Source organism: Parambassis ranga, chromosome 8 (assembly GCF_900634625.1).
Source record: "Parambassis ranga chromosome 8, fParRan2.1, whole genome shotgun sequence".
In the NCBI taxonomy this organism is placed as follows: domain Eukaryota; kingdom Metazoa; phylum Chordata; class Actinopteri; family Ambassidae; genus Parambassis; species Parambassis ranga.
Window position 1 is genome coordinate 8992090 of NC_041029.1, and position 18837 is coordinate 9010926.

Here is an 18837-nt window from a genome sequence, read left to right on the forward strand (position 1 = left end):
GACTCCGTACCGTCCGGTGAAGCGTCACTGTCAGAGAAGTCACCTCCCACTCCCCCCTCTCTCTTTGGGGCGTGTTCAAGACAACGCTCGTCTTTAACTTGTGTTACACTTGTGTTACATTGTGCTGGGACGCTCAGGGAAGCAAGTGTCACAACAGCCCTTCACTCTTACAAAGGTAAGAACAGCAAAAGTTATATATACCCGTGGAAATCTGACCATAATTTCCTGCTAAGAGGCTCTGAGAGTGACACATTTAAACACCTATTTTTGAGTTTCACATTACATCGTTCTTTTTGCAGTGTAAAGTATTATTAATTGTGTAAAATGTCTGTTAAGCTCAGAAGCTGAGATTTTTTGACAAAACGCACTTCCTTCATGAAGTCCAAGAACGAAACCGAAACTCTGCTAATTTAATTCATAATACTAACATGTTTATTTGATAAATAATAAAAATAATAATAAAAAAAGGAACAAGCCATTAAAGGGCGTAACTCTGAGGAAATCAGTGAAAACAGCCTTAAGCATCCAGCAGGCTAGCTTTAATGATTTGTTTTAGTAATAATAGTTCATAGCAATCAGCTTTATATATAAAAACCCGTGTATAAATATCTTTGCATGCATATTATACTATGTGACATCTGTTAAAAATACTCATTGCATTATCAGGGGGGGGGGGGGGGATTTCTGTCAGGTTTCACTTTCAATCTATCGACCTGCAGATGCAGAAGTGGGTTGTGATCTGTTGGGCTTTCCTGGCCCTGGTTGGTGCAGATGAGTGCCCTGATGGAGGGAGATGTGAGGAAGGTCAAACCTGCTGCAACAGCCCCACCAATGGCTACGAATGCTGCCCATTTGATCAGGTAGATCTTGTTTAACAGTCATTTTCCTGAGCAATAAAAATTGACAACCATTTAATATAATTCTACTTTTTAAACTATTACTATGAAGATTATGTGCAGTTGACATTGTAAAGTCACTGCACCAGAAACTCTCCCACAATAAAAAAAAGACAAGACAATAATAGACCATTTTCAATAGAATCCAAATTCTAAATCCAAAAACATATAGATTTATAGTCAGAATAAGAAATGTAAAAAATTTTTAGAGCCATAGAAATGATTAATTAATTAATTTATTAATTAATAAAACTAACAACTTCATCATACAGATGTTAACAGCTAATTTTGCCCAGGAATAATACATTTTTGCTGATTTGTATACAGTAAAATAGCAGTTTTAGCTCTCTATTATCCAGCCAAAGTGTAGTTCTTCACTCCAGTGTATTAATTGTGCCATTGTCCATAACATAAGATAACCAAGATAACTACCCTCTTGTACTCTAAAATAAAACTAATTACACAGTGGTACCATTCATCCTGAGTGGCTTTACTATTTTATGAAGCAGATAAAAGGCTTCAGCCTCATTCTGCCAGTGTGTGATAGCTGCTTTAAAATTTTACAGTCAAAGTGTCTATACTACTGCTGCTGTGTCCATAGGCTGAGTGCTGTGGGGATCACATGCACTGCTGTCCACCAGGCACACTCTGTGATCCAGCCACGTCCAGCTGTGTGAACTCCACTATGTCCATGCCGTGGGTGGAAAGAACCTCTGCTGGACAGCCCAGACTCTCCAAAGTAACGCACATCACACATTTACTTTCTGCAAAAAATGTTAAAACACAGACGGCCTGCAGTAATCCTGTCCTCCTTCTGCAACTAAAGTCCTTCAGGATGATCAAGTCATACATGGGGGAGGAAGATGACAACATATGTCCAGATCAGTCACGCTGCCCCGCTGAGTTTTCCTGTCTGAGAGCTTTAACAAGATTTGGCTGCTGCCCCCTCTCTCAGGTAATCTTAACCAACACAGACAAGACTTTGCAGGAACTAGTGAAGTGCTTTCTTTATTGTTGTCATTTTATTCATGTTCTGCTGACACTGACAGGGAGTCCCCTGTTCTGATGGAAAACACTGCTGCCCTGAAGGCCACCAGTGCAGTGACAACAGCCGCTCCTGCATCAAAAAAGGTTTAACTCAGACTTCAGACAACCCTAATCCTAAATCCTCCTGTATCATCATTCATTTTGAATGTTAATGTTGCTGTTATGTGGTCACAGACGTGACAACAGTTCTGTGCAGTGACGGCGTGTCAGAGTGTCCAGATGGTACCACCTGCTGTGAAAATTCAGAAGGCAAGTGGGAATGCTGTCCACTACCAAAGGTACAAAATGGCTGAACTTCACAGCTGCTTTGAAATGCTGATATCAGTCCAAAGTTTATTGATATATTTGCATATTTGTTCTGGTTGTCCAGTTATCATGACTTCATGATTTGACTAAGGTGACACTTTATGCATCTTTAATGTCTACACAGGCTGTGTGCTGCAACGATAAGCTGCACTGCTGTCCGGAAGGAACCACTTGTGATGTCGAACACTCTAAATGTCTTTCCACATCTACCAAAAAAGTGTTGCCAATGTGGGCCAAACTGCCTGCCAGGATCAGAGCAGAGTGGGAAAACCAGAAAGGTCAGATTTATTTGTGTTTGTGGAAAGCCCCTGCTTATGGTACTTCCTTGTTCTTAAAGCATTGTTAAGTGTTTGGCTGTTTTTTTACTTTCAGAGGGTGAACAAGTGACAGCCCAGCCAGTTAATGATCCTGGAACAGAAAAAGTCCCTGAAGCCACCACAGCCAATACCCTTCCTCCTTTTGACAAGGAAGTGAATGTGTCATCTGTTACCAAGGCAGCTCCAGGTCAGTTCACAGCTGTTGACTGCAACAATACTCACCCAAAAAATAAAGCACGGGTTACAAAATTCATATTCATGTTTCAAAACAGAAACATTTTTGTATTATATTAGTATATTAGTTTCTGATATTATGAGATTTTAATAAACATTTTTTCATTGTCAGTGCTATCCCCTATTCTACTATCTTGCTCTGCTTGGATTTGTTTATCCAATGTGAGTAGTGTTTTTAATTTTTTTTTCAGGCAATGATGTCCCCTGTGATGAGACAGTAAGTTGTCCAGATGGTACCACCTGCTGCAAAACCAAAGAGGGTGGATGGGCCTGCTGTCCTCTGCCAGAGGTACAATTCTGTCTGTGGAGATGTGTCCCTTCATGTTCTGATGTTAAATGTGTTACATTGAAATCTGTCTGATCATGTCTTTCCCAGGCGGTCTGTTGTGACGACTTTATTCATTGCTGCCCAAAAGGCACTACATGTAACCTGTCTCAAGGGAAGTGTGATAGTGCCACATGCTCTGTGCCGTGGGTCGTGAAGATACCCGTGCTCCCCAGGCAGGACGTGCAGGCAAAGAACGTTCCATGTGATGACACCCACGCTTGTCCAGATAACAACACCTGCTGTAAAACCAAAGACGGCCTCTGGGCCTGCTGTCTTCTGCCAAAGGTAAAGTTTACCCATAAGAACCATTTACTGCTTGTATTCTGTGATGCATTTTAATAGTCGTTTTGTTTTAAAGGCGGTCTGTTGCGACGACCATGAACACTGCTGCCCTGAAGGCACCACCTGTGACACAACCTCCCTCTCCTGTGTGGGCCCTTCTGGCTCAACACCCATGCAAAAGAAGATCCCTGCATTTGATAATGCAGCTAATACTACTACAGCTACAGCTGCTGCAACAGCGGTAACCACAGACCAAACCTGGGCAACAAGCCAAAAGCAGGAGGAGGTGACGAAGGAGGAAGATGAGGAAGAGGAGAGTGAAGAAGGAGAGGACAAGGTTCAGTGCGATGCCCACACCAGCTGCCCTCGGTACACCACCTGCTGCTTCATGGCTTCAACTCAGAAGTGGGGATGTTGCCCGTTGCCTAAGGTGAGCTTCTTCGTAACCCACTACTATTTTCTTAGAGAAAGTTCAGGGTTTTCACTACTGATAAAAGAAGAAGTGGAATACCTGATGTGAAAGTGTCACTTCCTCTCTCACTTCTCCTCAGGCGGTTTGCTGTGCCGACGGCGACCACTGCTGTCCCAGCAACTACAAGTGCGATGAGAGCCAGACCTCGTGCATCAAAGGAGAAGTGGTGATTCCCTGGTACACTAAGCTTCCAGCCACCACCAGCATCCAGGCCAATCTCAGCTCTGTGCAGTGCGACGGCCTGAATCAGTGCCCCGAACACACCACCTGCTGCAAACTCACAGGCGAGTGGGGCTGCTGCCCATTGGAAAAGGTGAGTATTATGTGTGAAGAGTCTAAAGTACCGAATATACAGTAATTACACTGTGTCTAAAGTCCCTGTGCTGTGTGTGCAGGCTGTGTGCTGCCAAGATAGAGAGCACTGCTGCCCACAGGGTTACACCTGTAACATCGCCTCCATGTCCTGTGAGAAGGTCATCAGGCTGCAGCTGGAGACAGTCCCACTGACACCAGTCTATCTACCTGCGAACACACCTCTGCACAGTCCTTCTAACCACAGAGACATCCCTTGTGATTCACAGACAAGCTGTCAGGATGATGAGACCTGCTGCAAGACATCAGCCACTACATGGGGCTGCTGTCCCTCTCCTAACGTACGGCATAGTTTACAATGATAGTTCCACACACTTGAGGGGAGACATTTAGATACAATTAGAACAATCATTTTTATACTTGCATATGAAGAGAGGCAGTAGTAAATTAAATAACAAATGTATCTCAACCAATAACAATATAAAACGATGTTTATGCATATGTCTTAATGCATCAGAATAAAGTGATCCATACTTTGGATATTTGAAAGAAAACAGTATAATATTTTGTCTCTTTGTGCCCCCTGCAGGCGGTGTGCTGCAGCGACATGAAGCACTGCTGTCCAACTGGCTTCACCTGTACCGATGTTGGCTCTTGCACCCAGAACACCGGGCTCAACTGGCTCAACTGGCACAACTGGCACGGGTTCCTGCCCAAGAAAAAGAGAGTACTGATTGTGTAAAAACATCACTGCCATTTGTTTCCGCATACAGTGCACTAATGACAAGAAGGGATTTTATAATTATTTTCAAATGCTTTGTGTGAAGTGTGATAATTGTGGTAAAATATTAAGTAGACACTGAAACTGAATTGTACCTCACATGCCATCCACAAAGAGTACAAATGAAACACTCCAAAGGCATTTTATCCGTTGTTAGGCATCCATTCTTTGCTGTTTTTCTGCATCTTTATCAATTATTAATCACCATGGGGCACGCATAAAAGTTTGAGAAATGTGAAAATGTTGACTGTCTTTTTTTTCACACAAGTATAAACCCACAAGTGAGTCTTTTGCTGTAGGCTACATTTTCATGATCAGTTTTAATGTTCTGCATCTTACTTAAAGGTAGTTTGGGAAAACCCTTTGTGAAAAATAAAATAAAAAATATGAACCTTATGCTTGGTGCAACCATATCTCTTAAGGTAAAAAAATGTTCCAATAAAAAAGGAAATGAAAACATTGTAAACAGTATTCTTTCATAAGAATATGAATGTTTGAAATAGTATTCAGAAAGGTTAAAGCGGTTACACACAATCTTGGCCAGTCTCACTTCCAGGATGGAATGGCCCTTTTAGGTGTTTCAAATTAAAAGCCTAGACGAGGAAGAATATTTTTCCTTTTAAGCTAATGTAATAAATATAATAATATAAATAGAATTTAAGCAATAACTTTTGAGAGGTGTATGTTCCAAGACTGCCTGAAAATAATCATAGCAGTCACATTAAAAAGATTAATATATATCAAAATCTTCCTTAACACTATTCACATGGCAATTATAATAACTGACTGAATGATAAATTATTTTCCTGAAATTATTTGTTATTTAAATGGCACAATACATATCCAAAGTACATTTTCTTCATTAGCTGTTACTGCATGCTTTCGATTGTTTTTTCTTTTTTTCTATTTTTTTTTAACTTTTTTTTCTTTTAAATCTAAACTTTTGCTCATACTCTATTTTTTAATATACAGGTCTAAGTACTTGTTCTGTGCGTGTCTAAAAAAAACCTTCGGGTATGGTTCCTATTTGGAAAATTCTTATTTTGAAGACGAACGCGCAGTACTTCCGGTGATTCTCTTACGTTCGGTTAACTTTACGTGCTTACGTTTGACGTATGAATCATCCTTCCCAAGATGGCGATGCACCTGTTCTTCTGGCGGTGATTCTTGTTGTTATCTGCGCAACAGAAGAAAATAAGCCTTTTAGAGCACAGTATTATAAACTGGTGACGGTTAATAAACAGCTGCAGTGAAGTCCGTTGTCCAAAATGTCCACGGAGGAGCTGTCAGCCTCGGACAGCGAGGCTATTTTCGCCGGAGCAGGGGAACGATGGGCACCGGTGGGTGCCGTGGCAAGTCCCGAAGATGAGAGCGGGAGTGGGGGCAGTGGTCAGCCGGGACAGAGAGGCTCGTCGTCGTCCACGGAGGACGAAATGAGCGGTCGGCTGAGGAAACTCCAAGAGGAGCAGGACTTGCTGAACTCCTCTCTCCTCGCCCTTACCTCTCACTTCGCTCAGGTTCAGTTCCGACTAAAGCAGATAGTTCACGCTCAGAGCGACGAGAAGGAGAGGATGCTGGCCGACCTGGAGGAGTTCGCCTTTAAGGGCTGCCCGCATGTAGTTGGCTGCAGAGCTCAGGATGCCAAACAGCTGGAGAACTCGGTGAGGCTCATTAGTCTAGCTTTACCACACACTGTGGTGCATGCAAGATAAACTGTTGTCACAAACATACAGCTTTAAATGGTCCTCCATATATTAGAGCCAGTCTGCTCTGATATTTCAGTCCACGGCTACAGGTGTCAAATATAAAAGACCGCTGTATGGAAGCATGTTATCTGACCCATTTAATCAATTGAAAGGGAACATATTGGTTAGTTTTTATACACAGACACACAGTACATGTATTACTGTCAAGTAAAGTAGTATAAATTTATGTGACATTAAACGCAGTCACAGTAAAAAATGATTGAGTGAGTGTGTGATGTCTGATTAAAGCTGATTATATTATTGCGTCACACACGCTGGGCTGCTGCGCGCACCTGTGCTTTGTTCCCACAGATCTCTTATCTCTAGTGGAACATGTCGCTTTCTGTCACAAGTGTGTGACTCACTGCAGCACAGCATCAATGAAAATGCCTCCAGCAGATCACTGTCTGTTTAATGAAGGCTCTGTGTGTGTACACAATGATGTTTGTTCCCGGCAATGTCTACTCCCTGGCTTGTTACATTTTGCATGCAACCATGACATAGGTTCTTATCACACATACCGTATGTTGTACCTAAACGCTGTTTTCTTTATTTCATGCTTTCTTGCAGGGAGATCTGGTGAGTATGATAATGATGTTGAGGGTACTGATCAGCTCTCTGTCAAGGAAAATTAAAATCACTTTGTGTCTTCTGTCAGAGTGAGCGGGAGAAGAGGGAGCGTCTGGAAGCTCAGAGGGAAAAACAAAAGGATCTAATTTTCCAGCTGAAGACGCAACTGGATGATCTTGAGCGCTTTGCCTATCAGGAGGGCAGCTACGATTCGCTGCCACAGTCTGTCGTCATGGAGAGACAGAAGGTGTGGACATACAAAAAGAACGATCATCCCCATATTTTTCCAGTGTTACAGGAAATGGCCTGTTATTCAGAGTACACAATGTAATGTTTGCATGTTTCAGAGAAGGTGTAACAAGTCAAATACCAGTAGCAAACCCCTAGGTTTCACATGTTGAAGGCCCAACAGATATATTGGTTGGTTGTTTATCAGAATTAATATATGTTAGGGGATATTTTAATGCCCGTACTTGTGTTCTTTTGAAAAGAGCTATCTTGTGATTGCAAGCTTTCCTTGTTTACCTGTCCTAGCACTGAGAAGTGTTTCCTTGTTTGCACAATTGAAGGTTGTGGTCAAGGAAGTCAAAATTAATCAGCTGTTGCTGCTGCTTAGGTATGCCTACATAGTATGCACAGGTTACACTGATAATGTTTTGCACTCGGTGTGCTTAAAAGTTTTGATCTTGTCATAGACAACTAAGGCAGATTGTTATGAAAAGATGTTTGCAATAGCAGCCCCTCAGTAGATGATTGTCAGTGTATCTGTTTGGCATCTGTACATCAACATCAAATAGCCCATATTGTAAACACAGTAAAGCATTTAGCAGCTAAAGAGCATAATGCTCAGGATTTAAGAGATGGATGTCTTGTGAACCTTTACCTTGAACATTCTTACACCCAAAGACATCAAAATGTTTTTGTTGTTTTCACTGCCCCCAAGTGGTAAAATAAGTCTGGTATTGAAGGACTGAACACACTGTAATTATTTTGGGAAATGGTCATATATGTTGTGTAACCTTCAGTCTGTTTTTTTTCAGGTCATTATTGATGAGTTGATCAAAAAATTGGATGTAAATCTGAACGAAGACATCGGTAACCTGACGCCTGAGGAGCTGAGGCAGAGAGTGGACGCTGCAATTGCTCAGATAGTGAACCCAGCCAGAGTCAAAGAGCAGCTAGTGGAGCAGCTCAAAACCCAGATCAGGGACCTAGAGATGTTCATCAACTTTATTCAGGGTACAGTGGTTTTGATCTTCATTTTTATTGTAGAGCTTGCTGCTCAATTTGATAACTAATCTTGCCTTTTTTTTCTTTTTTTTTTTTTTTTTTTTAAAAGATGAGGTGGGGAACCCTCTCTTGTCAGGTGGACACAGCCAGCAGCCGCAAGCTTCAGGGTCCACTTCCAGAACACCAGGAGTAAAAAAGAAAGGTCTGTCATTTTGTATGAAATTTAGGTGAAATGTAATTTTTGTGGTAATCATATTGGTCTATATTAGTACCTCATAACATTTAACAATCCAGTCTTATAATACTGTTTGTGTTATGTGACCTGTGACCTTGGTGGTTCATGCACTGTAGATAATGTATGGTTATTCCTTCTCCTGTCCTCCTCCTGTCCCTTCAGTGGACCCAGAGCAGGCCCAGAAGATGCGAGAGACAGGGCTGCAACTGATCCAAAAGGCCCTCGCTGTGCTCCAAATTTTTGCTGCGAGCCAGTTTGGCTGTGCACCTGATCATGTTCCACACAACATGTGGTCCCAGGACTTGACTGTGCAGGACTATGGGCCCCTGCTGCAGCGACTAGAGGCAGCTGTAGAGAAGGTCCGAGTGTTGGGCTCACGGAGACATCCCTCTGTCGAGCATGTGGTCAGCTACACCAGCAGCACCACACTTGGGGCTAGAGACGAGCTAACGACATCTGTGAGAAAGGAGCTGGCGGTTGCTTTGAAAGACTTGCTGGCTCATGGTCTTTTCTCGCCCTCTCAGACCATGAGCTTGGTGCTGGCACCCATCTCCTGTCTTCTGCCTGTCAGACCAGCCCCACAGACCATGCACCCATGGGATCTCTTTGTTAAATACTACCATTCAAAAAATGGAAAGGCCTTTGTGGAGACACCGGCCCGCCAGCTTTCACAGTCCTTCAGCCTGCATGTGGGTGGTGGCCCAGTGACTGTCACCCCTAAGCAGTCTTTGCTGTGGGCCATTCACACAGTGCTAAAGGAGCATGGGCGCTACAAGAGAGGACCAGACACAGAGTTCAAAGCTCTGGTGTGCATGGCTCTAAATGAGCAACGGCTAGTGTCATGGCTCAACCTGCTGTGTAAGTCTGGGACTCTGATACACCCCCACTACCAATCCTGGAGCTACATGGCTCAGACTGGATTTGAAGGAGCTCTGCGCATCCTGGGTCGTATTAGCCACCTCAGATTCAACCTACCAGTGGACCTGGCTGTACGGCAGCTCAAGAACATTAAGGATGCGTTCTGAGAAGGCTAATATCAGTCTCTAGTATTTTATCTGCTAAACTTTACTTCACATTACCTAGCATTCAGGACCAAAAGCATGACTTTGTACTTCAAGTGTGTAACCTTTTTAGGTTATTTAAGCAGCAGTCTAAGGTAGTGCAAGTATGTGACAACTACAGTACATGCATGGATGAATATTTTGTACTAATATGCGTATCACATCAAGTTTAAGATGCCAAAATGTCAAGAAGACAATGCTACTTGTACTGTAAACATGCCTTAGAGTGGATAATGAAATTACCTCATGTTTAGTAAAGCCTTCCTGACCTAAGCGCACATGTGCTATTCAAATAGTGTCATTCCCCTGTCCTGCCTGATAGTGCCCTGACCTATGCAGCAAACATGGTATACAGTAATCAGTACTGTAATGCAGTGGCATCTTTGACAATCGGTGAGGAAAATGAATTAGCAGAACTACTACTTCCACATAGCGCTTGCACTGGTGCTTGTTCATGGTGAAAAGTGCAGTGGCTTCTGTTAAGGCATTAATTTTTTTAGCCAGTAAATCATCTGTAGCAAAATGCTTGATCCGAGTCCAAGCAGCGGCATTCAGCATTCAGTCAGAGTATCCTACATGCTGCATAGGGGAAAACAAAAAACAATGTACATTTTATCACTTCTTCTGTTTGTTAACTACATTCTGACCCTGTATGATATGCTGCTTTTCTTCTCTTCCAGGTACAGTTAAATCCAATGACAGTGATTTTATTCTATGGTTAAAAGAATATCCCATATCTTTCTTTCATCTTTTTGAGACAGCTGAGTTGCACATATCATATCCTAAATAGCTGAATGTATAAACCATAGATGCTATTAAACTGAGGTTAGATTATATCTGCTGTTAATGTTACTGTCGATGGGACTGAAACTTGAGTGTTCCTGTGACCACATGTCTGTATCCAACCTCTGAGAGTAGGAGTGCTGACAAAAGACCACTGTTTGTATTTCCCGAGATGAAAACTAGATTCCATAAATGTGCACTTTGTGAAGTGAGTGCCCACGTTTTATGTTAATGACAACATTGTGTTTTCTTTAGTACAAAAGTTAATACATGTAATGCTATATTTTGTGTATTCCTCTCCAGATTTTGTTGTTTTTGTTCAGCTGTATAAATGTATGTTATTTATTAGCTAACGTAGTTTAACAGCGAAGTAGCTTTGTTGTTTCTTTAAATTTGTTCTATTTATGTTCTTTTTATTTTATCTCTTAAATCACAGACAATGTATTCAGATAAATAAAATGTGCTTATGTTTAGGTTTTTATTATATTTAATGCATATCTGCAGGTGTAAACATAATAAATGTCATAAATGGACTACTGCTTGCTCATGTCTTTAGGTAGACACTAAGGGCTAATAATAAAATATATTCTAGTATAATTATATAGATATATTCTTTGATGTCCAAGTAAATATAGCTCTAATGAATGTCATGAAGTAAAAACTGACTCTATAAAATACATTTAAAATGTTTCATTGCATTGTGAAATTTATATCAACCAAAACATTTCTACTTTTACTAAAGACAGTTATAATATCTACCTATATCTGTATGTGTGAGACTAAGTCACAGGTGTCCTAATTGGTATCATGTTCATTAATATTCATAGCAGGAAGTGACGTCTGGTTCTCTTTTAATTGCATGAATAAAATAAAAATAATTCCGGCACTGCCGAACGCTGGAAATCACTTCCGGAAGTGACGTATGCAGATCGGCGTGTCAAAGTTCACCAAAACCTTGTGGACTTCCTTTCCTGTTAGCGGTGGCCGTAGAACAGCATCAGTGAGTGAGATTTCCCTTCAAACAATCTTGATTCATCCCTCTTAATCTGGTCTATTTGACATTTTTTAACATAAAGTATCCATGAAAAACACTGTGTTAATGTAGCTGTGTCCGTTATTTTGTATGTTTGTATTTGAAAAAGCAAGAAAATAAGCGGTTATTGCAGCGCTTCATTCCCGTAGCGCTAAAATTCAACATGGCAGCTTCCTTGGTGTAAACGCTCAGTTTTAATTTTGAACCTGCCAGTTTAAGCAGAATAGTTTAAACAGGTCGAGCTGGGTAGTGAGATACATTGGTTTTATTAGTGCATATAGTTTTTTTTAAATGTCATGGGCTGGTGTTAAAGTAACAAAAATCTCCGGTAACTGTAGACGTCGCTACCTAGCTTGAAGCTAGTGCTAAGTTAGTCGGCCGCAGAGGCATCAGCGAGGCGAGAACTTTCCGGATGTGTTTCCAGCCTTTGTGTTTGAATTGTGCTGGCATACCCTCATATTGTTAGACTCTATTTAATGCCTGACTGTTTTCTCTGTGACAGACATGGGCAAGTTTATGAAGCCTGGGAAGGTTGTGATGGTGCTAGCTGGACGCTACGCCGGGCGCAAAGCTGTTATCGTAAAGGTAAAACTTGGCTGGATGTTAGCTGCTGCTAATGATTCTACACATTGTACTGTCAGTTCTGCAGACTTAGCACAGATTCATGTATGTGTTACTTCTTCTGAATGTGGTCCTTTTGTAGCTACGATAATAGGAACTGAAGGTTTCTGCACCTCCTTACTTGTAGCAACAATATAGACCATGGACTGCTTATACACTAATTTCTGCTGGATGCTCAGCAAATCCTGCAGTAATTTAAAACGTGTTTAGTTACAGCTTTTAAGTAGTATTTGGTATATCTGATATCACAACCCCTGTTAATGTTTTTTGCAGAACATCGATGATGGCACCACTGACCGTCCTTACAGCCATGCTCTGGTCGCAGGCATCGACCGCTATCCCCGTAAGGTGACCACAACCATGGGCAAGAAGAAGATCGCCAAGAGGTCCAAGATCAAGGCCTTTGTCAAGGTGTTCAACTACAACCACCTTATGCCCACCAGGTCAGTGTCAAGATTTGATAATTTTCCTGCTATTACCATAGTAAAACATGTTTTATTTATAAACCCAGTATACCATCAGATTGTTTCTATAGTTGGTTCAGGGTAAAGTCTCTTTGGTTTTGTGATTCGGCAGTGTAAAGTGACTAAAAGCTGAAGCAGTCTGAATTATATTGGAATTGTGTTGCTGATACCTCAACATTTCTGCACACTGATGGATGGTATTTTGTAGTTCTTGTCAATAGTAATACACCACCAACACAGAAACTCAACAAATTCGATAGTATTGAGTTTCTGTGTTATATTAGATATCGATAATATCGATATTAGACAGTCTTGACCTCTTCCTGCTCTCTGTTGGAAGTGCTGTTCCACATGTGCAGATATCTGCTTAAGTTTTATATCTGGTATATGTCAAGCAGTGTATTTGCACAGTGAGATTTAAAAGACTTCTTTGAAAATGGCCAAAAAAACTAGAAAGCAGACCTTGAATGCATCTTTCCATAATGAGATTGTTCCATAACGCTGTGTAAAATCTTGTCCCGCTGGGTTAAGGCTCATTGGCAAAGCTGTTCAGTTCAATGTCTCTCAGGAACAGACTATTTAAACCTCACTTTGCTTCTTTTCATTCAGATACTCTGTGGATATTCCTCTGGACAAAACTGTTGTCAACAAGGACGTCTTCAGGGATCCTGCTCTCAAACGCAAAGCCAGACGGGAGGCCAAAGTCAAGTTTGAGGAGAGGTGAGTGTCAGCCACAATTAGAGTTCAGGAGATGTTTGTGGTTTGAGTGGACATGAAAAATGTTTGAACAAAGAGCTTGTTTCTCTGATGCTCTGTTATTAAACTGCTGCTTTGAGTCTGTGATTTTTAGAAAGTACAGTCAACAGTTCTGTTTCAGAGTAAATGTACTGAGCTGCTCTTTGATCTCTTTGCAGGTACAAGACGGGCAAGAACAAGTGGTTCTTCCAGAAGCTCAGATTCTAAATTCACTTGGTTTCACTAATAAATGTTTAAAAATGGATTCTGACTGATGGTGCTTCTTTTTTTTGTAAAACAATTTTACACTCTTGCTTGTAGCCTGTTTAATAATGTGTGGAAATGCAGCTGCAAGGTGATGGAAGATACAGGTCTGCTCACATTCACATACCTCTTTGTTCTGTTCGGATAGATTTTGATTAGTTAAAATTTATGTAATTACATCTGAACAAGCTGTTTTATGTAATGAAATCTGACTGCAAAGGAGAATGCAAACATTTTTAAAATGGGTGTTCTTCAATGTTACTTATTGACTTTTTTACAGGTGAGCTGAAAGAAAATGATCATTTTCCATTTCTAATGCATATTTACGGTTGTGCGCTCAAATATTTTCACATGGTTCTTGCACTGGACCAGTGATGGGAGTGAATATTATGTGGAGCTCTGGGGTGTTTTTTTATTGTGGTATTGCTGCTTTGGCAAAGTATCAGAATGAGACGGTGACAATTTTATATACTAGTACTTAGAACCTTTGGGAATAGTTGGCCTAGTTGTCTCCATAATTGTGATTACAAATGACTGCAGAGGATCTTATTTCCTAAATTCAGATTCAACTATTCTAAACCACTGTTGGCCGACTATTGCCTGAAATAAAGCAATGCATGCGAACTATTCTTGGTAAAATAAGGCTGCCAGGGTTAAGAAGACTAAATACTAAATATGTGACTATTTAACTTTGCAATCTGTACACACTGTATTAAATAATCTCACAGATGTAATACATTTTAAGTGCAATATTCCCGGGCAGCGCTTGAGTGTGAAAAACGCGCCCCCTGCTGGGCGTCCAGGGCTTCCGGCTGCTAGAAAACAGAAACTGAAAGAATAAACGTGATTTCAGTGGATCGGGTCGTCGTCAGCAGGTAAGTCCACACCCGGCTGTGTTTTAATACAAAATAAAGTTCGCTACAGTTGTTAAACACATTTAAACACAATGGGAAAGGTTTCATCTGACAGGTGTATTACTGTCATCTGAAATTCATTTTCAGGTGTCTGGGCATGATCAGTATCTAAGTGGTCGAGCTGTTTATGTGAAAGCAGGCCTACAGAAGTTTTGTCAGCAGTTTCCTTTTTAACACAATCTTTGTTCAAATCTGTTGTCCTCTTTAAATAGTCTGTCTTCTTTAAATTTGTGTAATGTGTGTGAGTATGTCAAAGCTGTAATCTCTTCTGAATTATTCCAGATTTTCACTATGTCGTCGGATGAGGTGAGACGTCATTTTGATTCTTCCTGTTGTTGTTTTTCACTTTGTTGATCTTTTACACTTTGTTGTCGCTTCTGTGACTGTCTTCACTTTTTGTGTGGTGTCAGTTGAAATTGAATGGTATTGACCCCTTGACACCTCTTCACACAGACTAGGATTGGACTAGGATCTATTTATTTATGCAATAACTCTATCTCTCTCTCTCTCTCTCTCTTTGTTTCTGTTTGGTGTTTTTTGTAAGATTCTGTCAAAAAGACACGTTTTACGGGCCGTGTTTTATTTATAAAGGACATAAAATGGGGAATATATTTTGTAACATCTTGTGATAGGCACTGTACTACTGCTGTCCTAATAGTGTCCTCTTTAGGTAGGGACACACTACACGACTTTTTGCGGTTCCCTGTCCGGCAAAGTCTGCGCCAGTCTTCAGTAGTTGGTGACAGTCGCCATGTGTAGTCGGCCCTGGGACGGGTCACGTGTTGCAAACAGCCAATGAAAAGGGAGGGCTGGACACAGGCGACAGCGCGTCACAAGAAAACCGGAAGTAGCGGGAATATCAAAACATTGAACGATTCCTCCGCTATGATCCAAACACACTTTCCCTGATGTGTTTTCCGAGCAGATAGCTGCACAGACAGCAGCAGCAGCGTCCTCAGCGTTTGTTTACGCCTTCTTTGAGTTTATTACTTTGACAAATCATGTAGTGTGTGATCCCTCATCAGGTTCAGTTTTTCAGTGGTTCAGTTAGTGTATGACCCCCCCCCCCCCATCGTCATAAAAAATCTGCTGAAGCCAGAAGAGTCTTCCGAGTCTGTATAAAAATCTGTTAAGACTGGGAAAGCTGTAGTGTGTCTTCCTCTTCCTCCTCCTCCTCCTCCTCCACTGACACTGTCTTCCTTTGTGTTTCAGGATTTTTCTTTGATGGAGCCATTGCAGGCTGGAGACCCTCTGGACGAAATCAAAAAGTTAATCGACAACTATAAGGTGTGTTAGATTCTGTACAATCAGCACAGCTGTTACATTTTATTCAAACCTTTCTGAATGCATCAAAAAGTAGAATATTGAAGATATAATAGAAGTAGATTTTGTTGAGGCGTGTGAAATAATGTGGACCCTTGTTGTTGTTTTCACAGAAAAAGCATGAGCAGCTGCTGGAGGAGCAGAAGGAGCTGGTGGCCTGCAGAGACATGCAGCAGGGTCTGGCTGCACAGTTTAAGGACCGGGCTGTCAAACTAGCCCAGAAACTGAAGGAGGAAGAGCGCTCCTACATAGAGCGGCTGACGGACAGCGAGGTGTGTTGGCTCACTTTAGTCAAAGAAAAATAACATGTAAAAATGAATAAATATGCATAGTTTAAAAAAATATTTTATTTTTGTCACCGGTAAATGATTTTATTATTATGGGGTTAAGACTGAAATAATAAAGATAAAATTGATAATATATCATCAGTAAAGTCCTTAAACATCCTGCAACATCTGCTCATTTCAAATGGGTATGCATCTTGTCCTTCATCACTGTCTGAATTTGTCTTCTAGACGCAGCTGAATCAGCTAAGGCAGGAGGAGAGCGACCTGAAGGAGAAGATTCAGATGATCAAGGCAGTTCTTCAGGAGGAAGAAGCTCAAAAGAAGCTCCTGAAAGAGCAGACAGAAGTACGTTACCGCCACTGTGTGGTCTGCAGTCTGATCCATGACAGGCGGGCCTGCTGACCTGTGGCTGTGGTTAAATTTTAGGTGTTCACCGCCGTGCCCGAGAAGAAAGTTGTCTTCTTGGGGTCGACGGGAAGTGCAGATACTGCGCAGGCATTTGAAATGGAAGCAAATATAATCTACCCGATGGAGGGTGGAACGGCACTGATTACCTTTGAGGAGGAAGTCGGTGAGTTTGTTTCAGGTCTCCTGCCTCTCTGCAGGATTCACCTTCGATGCTTCTGTGCATTTTTACGGTATAAATAGAATAGAATAGAAAATACTTTATTCATCCCAAGCTGGGAAATTTCACTGTTGCAGCAGCCAAATACAGTCACTCAAGCATACCAAAAAAATAACAAATGTAACGGTAAAAATTAAACAGTATAAACATTATTTACAGCAACCCAAATATAAACACAGGTGCAGAAGCAAAAATGTGCAATTTGTAATGCAGGTATAAATATAAGTCTGAGTCGGATTGTGCAATTTGGTATGGAGATATGAAATGATATGATATGATATACAAGAACAACGGTGTGCATGAGGCAGGAAAGATTTCCTGTAGCGCTCTGTGAGAAAACGAAGCTGTCTGAGCCTTTTGGAAAAGGCGCTCCGTTGTCTGTCCAGTACAGGGAGGAGAGGGTGGTCAGGGTTATCCAAGATGGATAACAGTTTGTTCAGTGTCCTCCTCTCCACCACTGCTTCACATCTCTCTTGTCTGCAGCCAATGACAGAGCCAACAAGAACCAACAGAATCCTCTGGCTTGTTTTATTTTGTTAATCCTGAACTTTACTGTGCCCATCAGTGGCAACTCAGATTCTGGCTAAGAAACTGCACCAGGTCAAACTGGGAGGAGAGTGTAGCATCACTGTGGAGGCCAGGCCTGTTCATCTCATGCTGCCCAAGGCGGTGGAGGTAAAAAAAAGAAACAAGAATCACATCACAGAGTGTTAAATCCAGTGTTCCTGTCAGTGATCTGTCCCTGTCCTTCAGATCAACACTGATGTTTGTCCTCATCGCATTTTAATCTCCAACCTGCCTAACATGGACATCCATACCATGCTGTACGAACTGGAGATCCACTTCTCCAAGTCCAGGAATGGAGGCGGGGAGGTGGACACCTGTGACCTGCTGCCTGACTCTGGGAACGTGGTCCTCAAGTTTGTAGAGGACAGTTGTAAGTATTAAGTTGCAGGTGTGATTACAGCTGCATTTATAAGCTAGATAGCCTTTTTATTTATTATGAAACATAACAGCTCACGTTCTCGGGTCTACAAGATAATTGATGATGTTTGTCCTTTCAGACGCCAAAGGTTTGGCAGAAAAAGAACTCCATGAAGTGAAGCTACAGGGAGCAAAACATACAGTGAGAGTGACTCCTTTCCTGAATGGAAAAATTAGCCATTTTAAGGTAAAGTTGTGAGGAGGAGGAGGAGGAGGAGGAGATTATTTTATCCACAAATTGTAGCGCTCTTGTTAAATGATATCTTTCCTCGTCAGGCCGAGTCGATGCCATGTCCTCAGACGGTGCTGCTGACAGGAATACCCAACGTCATGGAGCCAGAAACTTTGCAGGATGAGCTGGAGATCCACTTCCAGAAGTTTGGCAACGGCGGCGGAGAGATCGAAGCCATCCTGTACAACCCTGTGGGTCAGGACATGTCGGCCGTGTTCAAAGACATATCCTCAAAACCAGAAGAGGTGGAGGAGCAGATGTAGACTGCTCCAGTGAACAAAGGGTAATGTCTGCTGCCAAGTCTGAACAGCTCCACACTGTGGGAGAATCTTTGATATTCTTTTACCTATGGTGAAAGTCAGTTAAATTATTATTAAACATGTTATTTAGGGGTTATTTTTGGCATCAAAAATCAAGTGTCAGTACCTCATGATTATAAAGATATTCATAATTGCGATTTTTGTAAATTGCAGGTAATTACAGTGGTGCAAAAGCACAGTTAATCAACTCTTGCCATTGTAGCCTGCAAATCTTTACTATAAAACAGATACAGCTCTTATACAAGTGTAAACTTACTACTCTAATACATTAAATCAATGTGTAAAATTATGAAGTCCTAGTTTTTCTTGAAAGAGGCGAAAGATGGTTTGGTATTTGCTTTAAATATTAAAAGCTATATAGTGCATTACTCCATTAGGTGACATCAGGGGGTGCTGTTGCACAGTACAGTGTCTTAGGCTACACAACATCAATAGT

General features: G+C 41.4%; 4 protein-coding genes across 6 annotated transcripts; all 4 read left to right on the top strand.

The window, feature by feature from the left end:
- The first annotated feature begins 21 nt into the window (after nucleotides 1-21).
- On the top strand, nucleotides 22-5371 carry grna (granulin a). The gene is made up of 14 exons (XM_028412740.1): nucleotides 22-175; nucleotides 720-860; nucleotides 1498-1635; nucleotides 1723-1851; nucleotides 1946-2027; nucleotides 2118-2221; nucleotides 2374-2527; nucleotides 2622-2753; nucleotides 2992-3089; nucleotides 3177-3413; nucleotides 3487-3840; nucleotides 3962-4195; nucleotides 4278-4535; nucleotides 4784-5371. Exons 2-14 carry the CDS (start codon nucleotides 720-722, stop codon nucleotides 4934-4936), a joined length of 2214 nt encoding a protein of 737 aa, XP_028268541.1. The 5' UTR covers nucleotides 22-175; the 3' UTR covers nucleotides 4937-5371.
- A 716-nt stretch (nucleotides 5372-6087) lies between these two features.
- Nucleotides 6088-11132, top strand: rundc1 (RUN domain containing 1). Of its 2 annotated transcripts, XM_028412928.1 has the most exons (6): nucleotides 6088-6636; nucleotides 7291-7299; nucleotides 7379-7537; nucleotides 8331-8529; nucleotides 8630-8722; nucleotides 8918-11132. In XM_028412928.1, the coding sequence occupies exons 1-6, from the start codon at nucleotides 6244-6246 to the stop codon at nucleotides 9778-9780; spliced, it is 1716 nt and encodes a 571-aa protein (XP_028268729.1). In that variant the 5' UTR covers nucleotides 6088-6243; the 3' UTR covers nucleotides 9781-11132. The 2 variants fall into 2 exon arrangements, with proteins under 2 accessions (XP_028268729.1, XP_028268730.1); XM_028412929.1 differs by lacking the exon at nucleotides 7291-7299.
- A 371-nt stretch (nucleotides 11133-11503) lies between these two features.
- rpl27 (ribosomal protein L27) lies at nucleotides 11504-13717 on the top strand. The gene is made up of 5 exons (XM_028411697.1): nucleotides 11504-11599; nucleotides 12135-12217; nucleotides 12527-12696; nucleotides 13327-13437; nucleotides 13632-13717. Exons 2-5 carry the CDS (start codon nucleotides 12137-12139, stop codon nucleotides 13678-13680), a joined length of 411 nt encoding a protein of 136 aa, XP_028267498.1. The 5' UTR covers nucleotides 11504-11599; nucleotides 12135-12136; the 3' UTR covers nucleotides 13681-13717.
- Nucleotides 13718-14515: 798 nt separating this feature from the next.
- Nucleotides 14516-18690, top strand: ifi35 (interferon-induced protein 35). Of its 2 annotated transcripts, XM_028412967.1 has the most exons (10): nucleotides 14516-14591; nucleotides 14913-14936; nucleotides 15843-15917; nucleotides 16067-16225; nucleotides 16469-16585; nucleotides 16667-16811; nucleotides 17431-17540; nucleotides 17619-17802; nucleotides 17930-18036; nucleotides 18126-18690. In XM_028412967.1, exons 2-10 carry the CDS (start codon nucleotides 14922-14924, stop codon nucleotides 18342-18344), a joined length of 1131 nt encoding a protein of 376 aa, XP_028268768.1. In that variant the 5' UTR covers nucleotides 14516-14591; nucleotides 14913-14921; the 3' UTR covers nucleotides 18345-18690. The 2 variants fall into 2 exon arrangements, with proteins under 2 accessions (XP_028268768.1, XP_028268769.1); XM_028412968.1 differs by lacking the exon at nucleotides 14913-14936 and having other exon boundaries at nucleotides 14540-14591.
- Nucleotides 18691-18837: the final 147 nt, after the last annotated feature.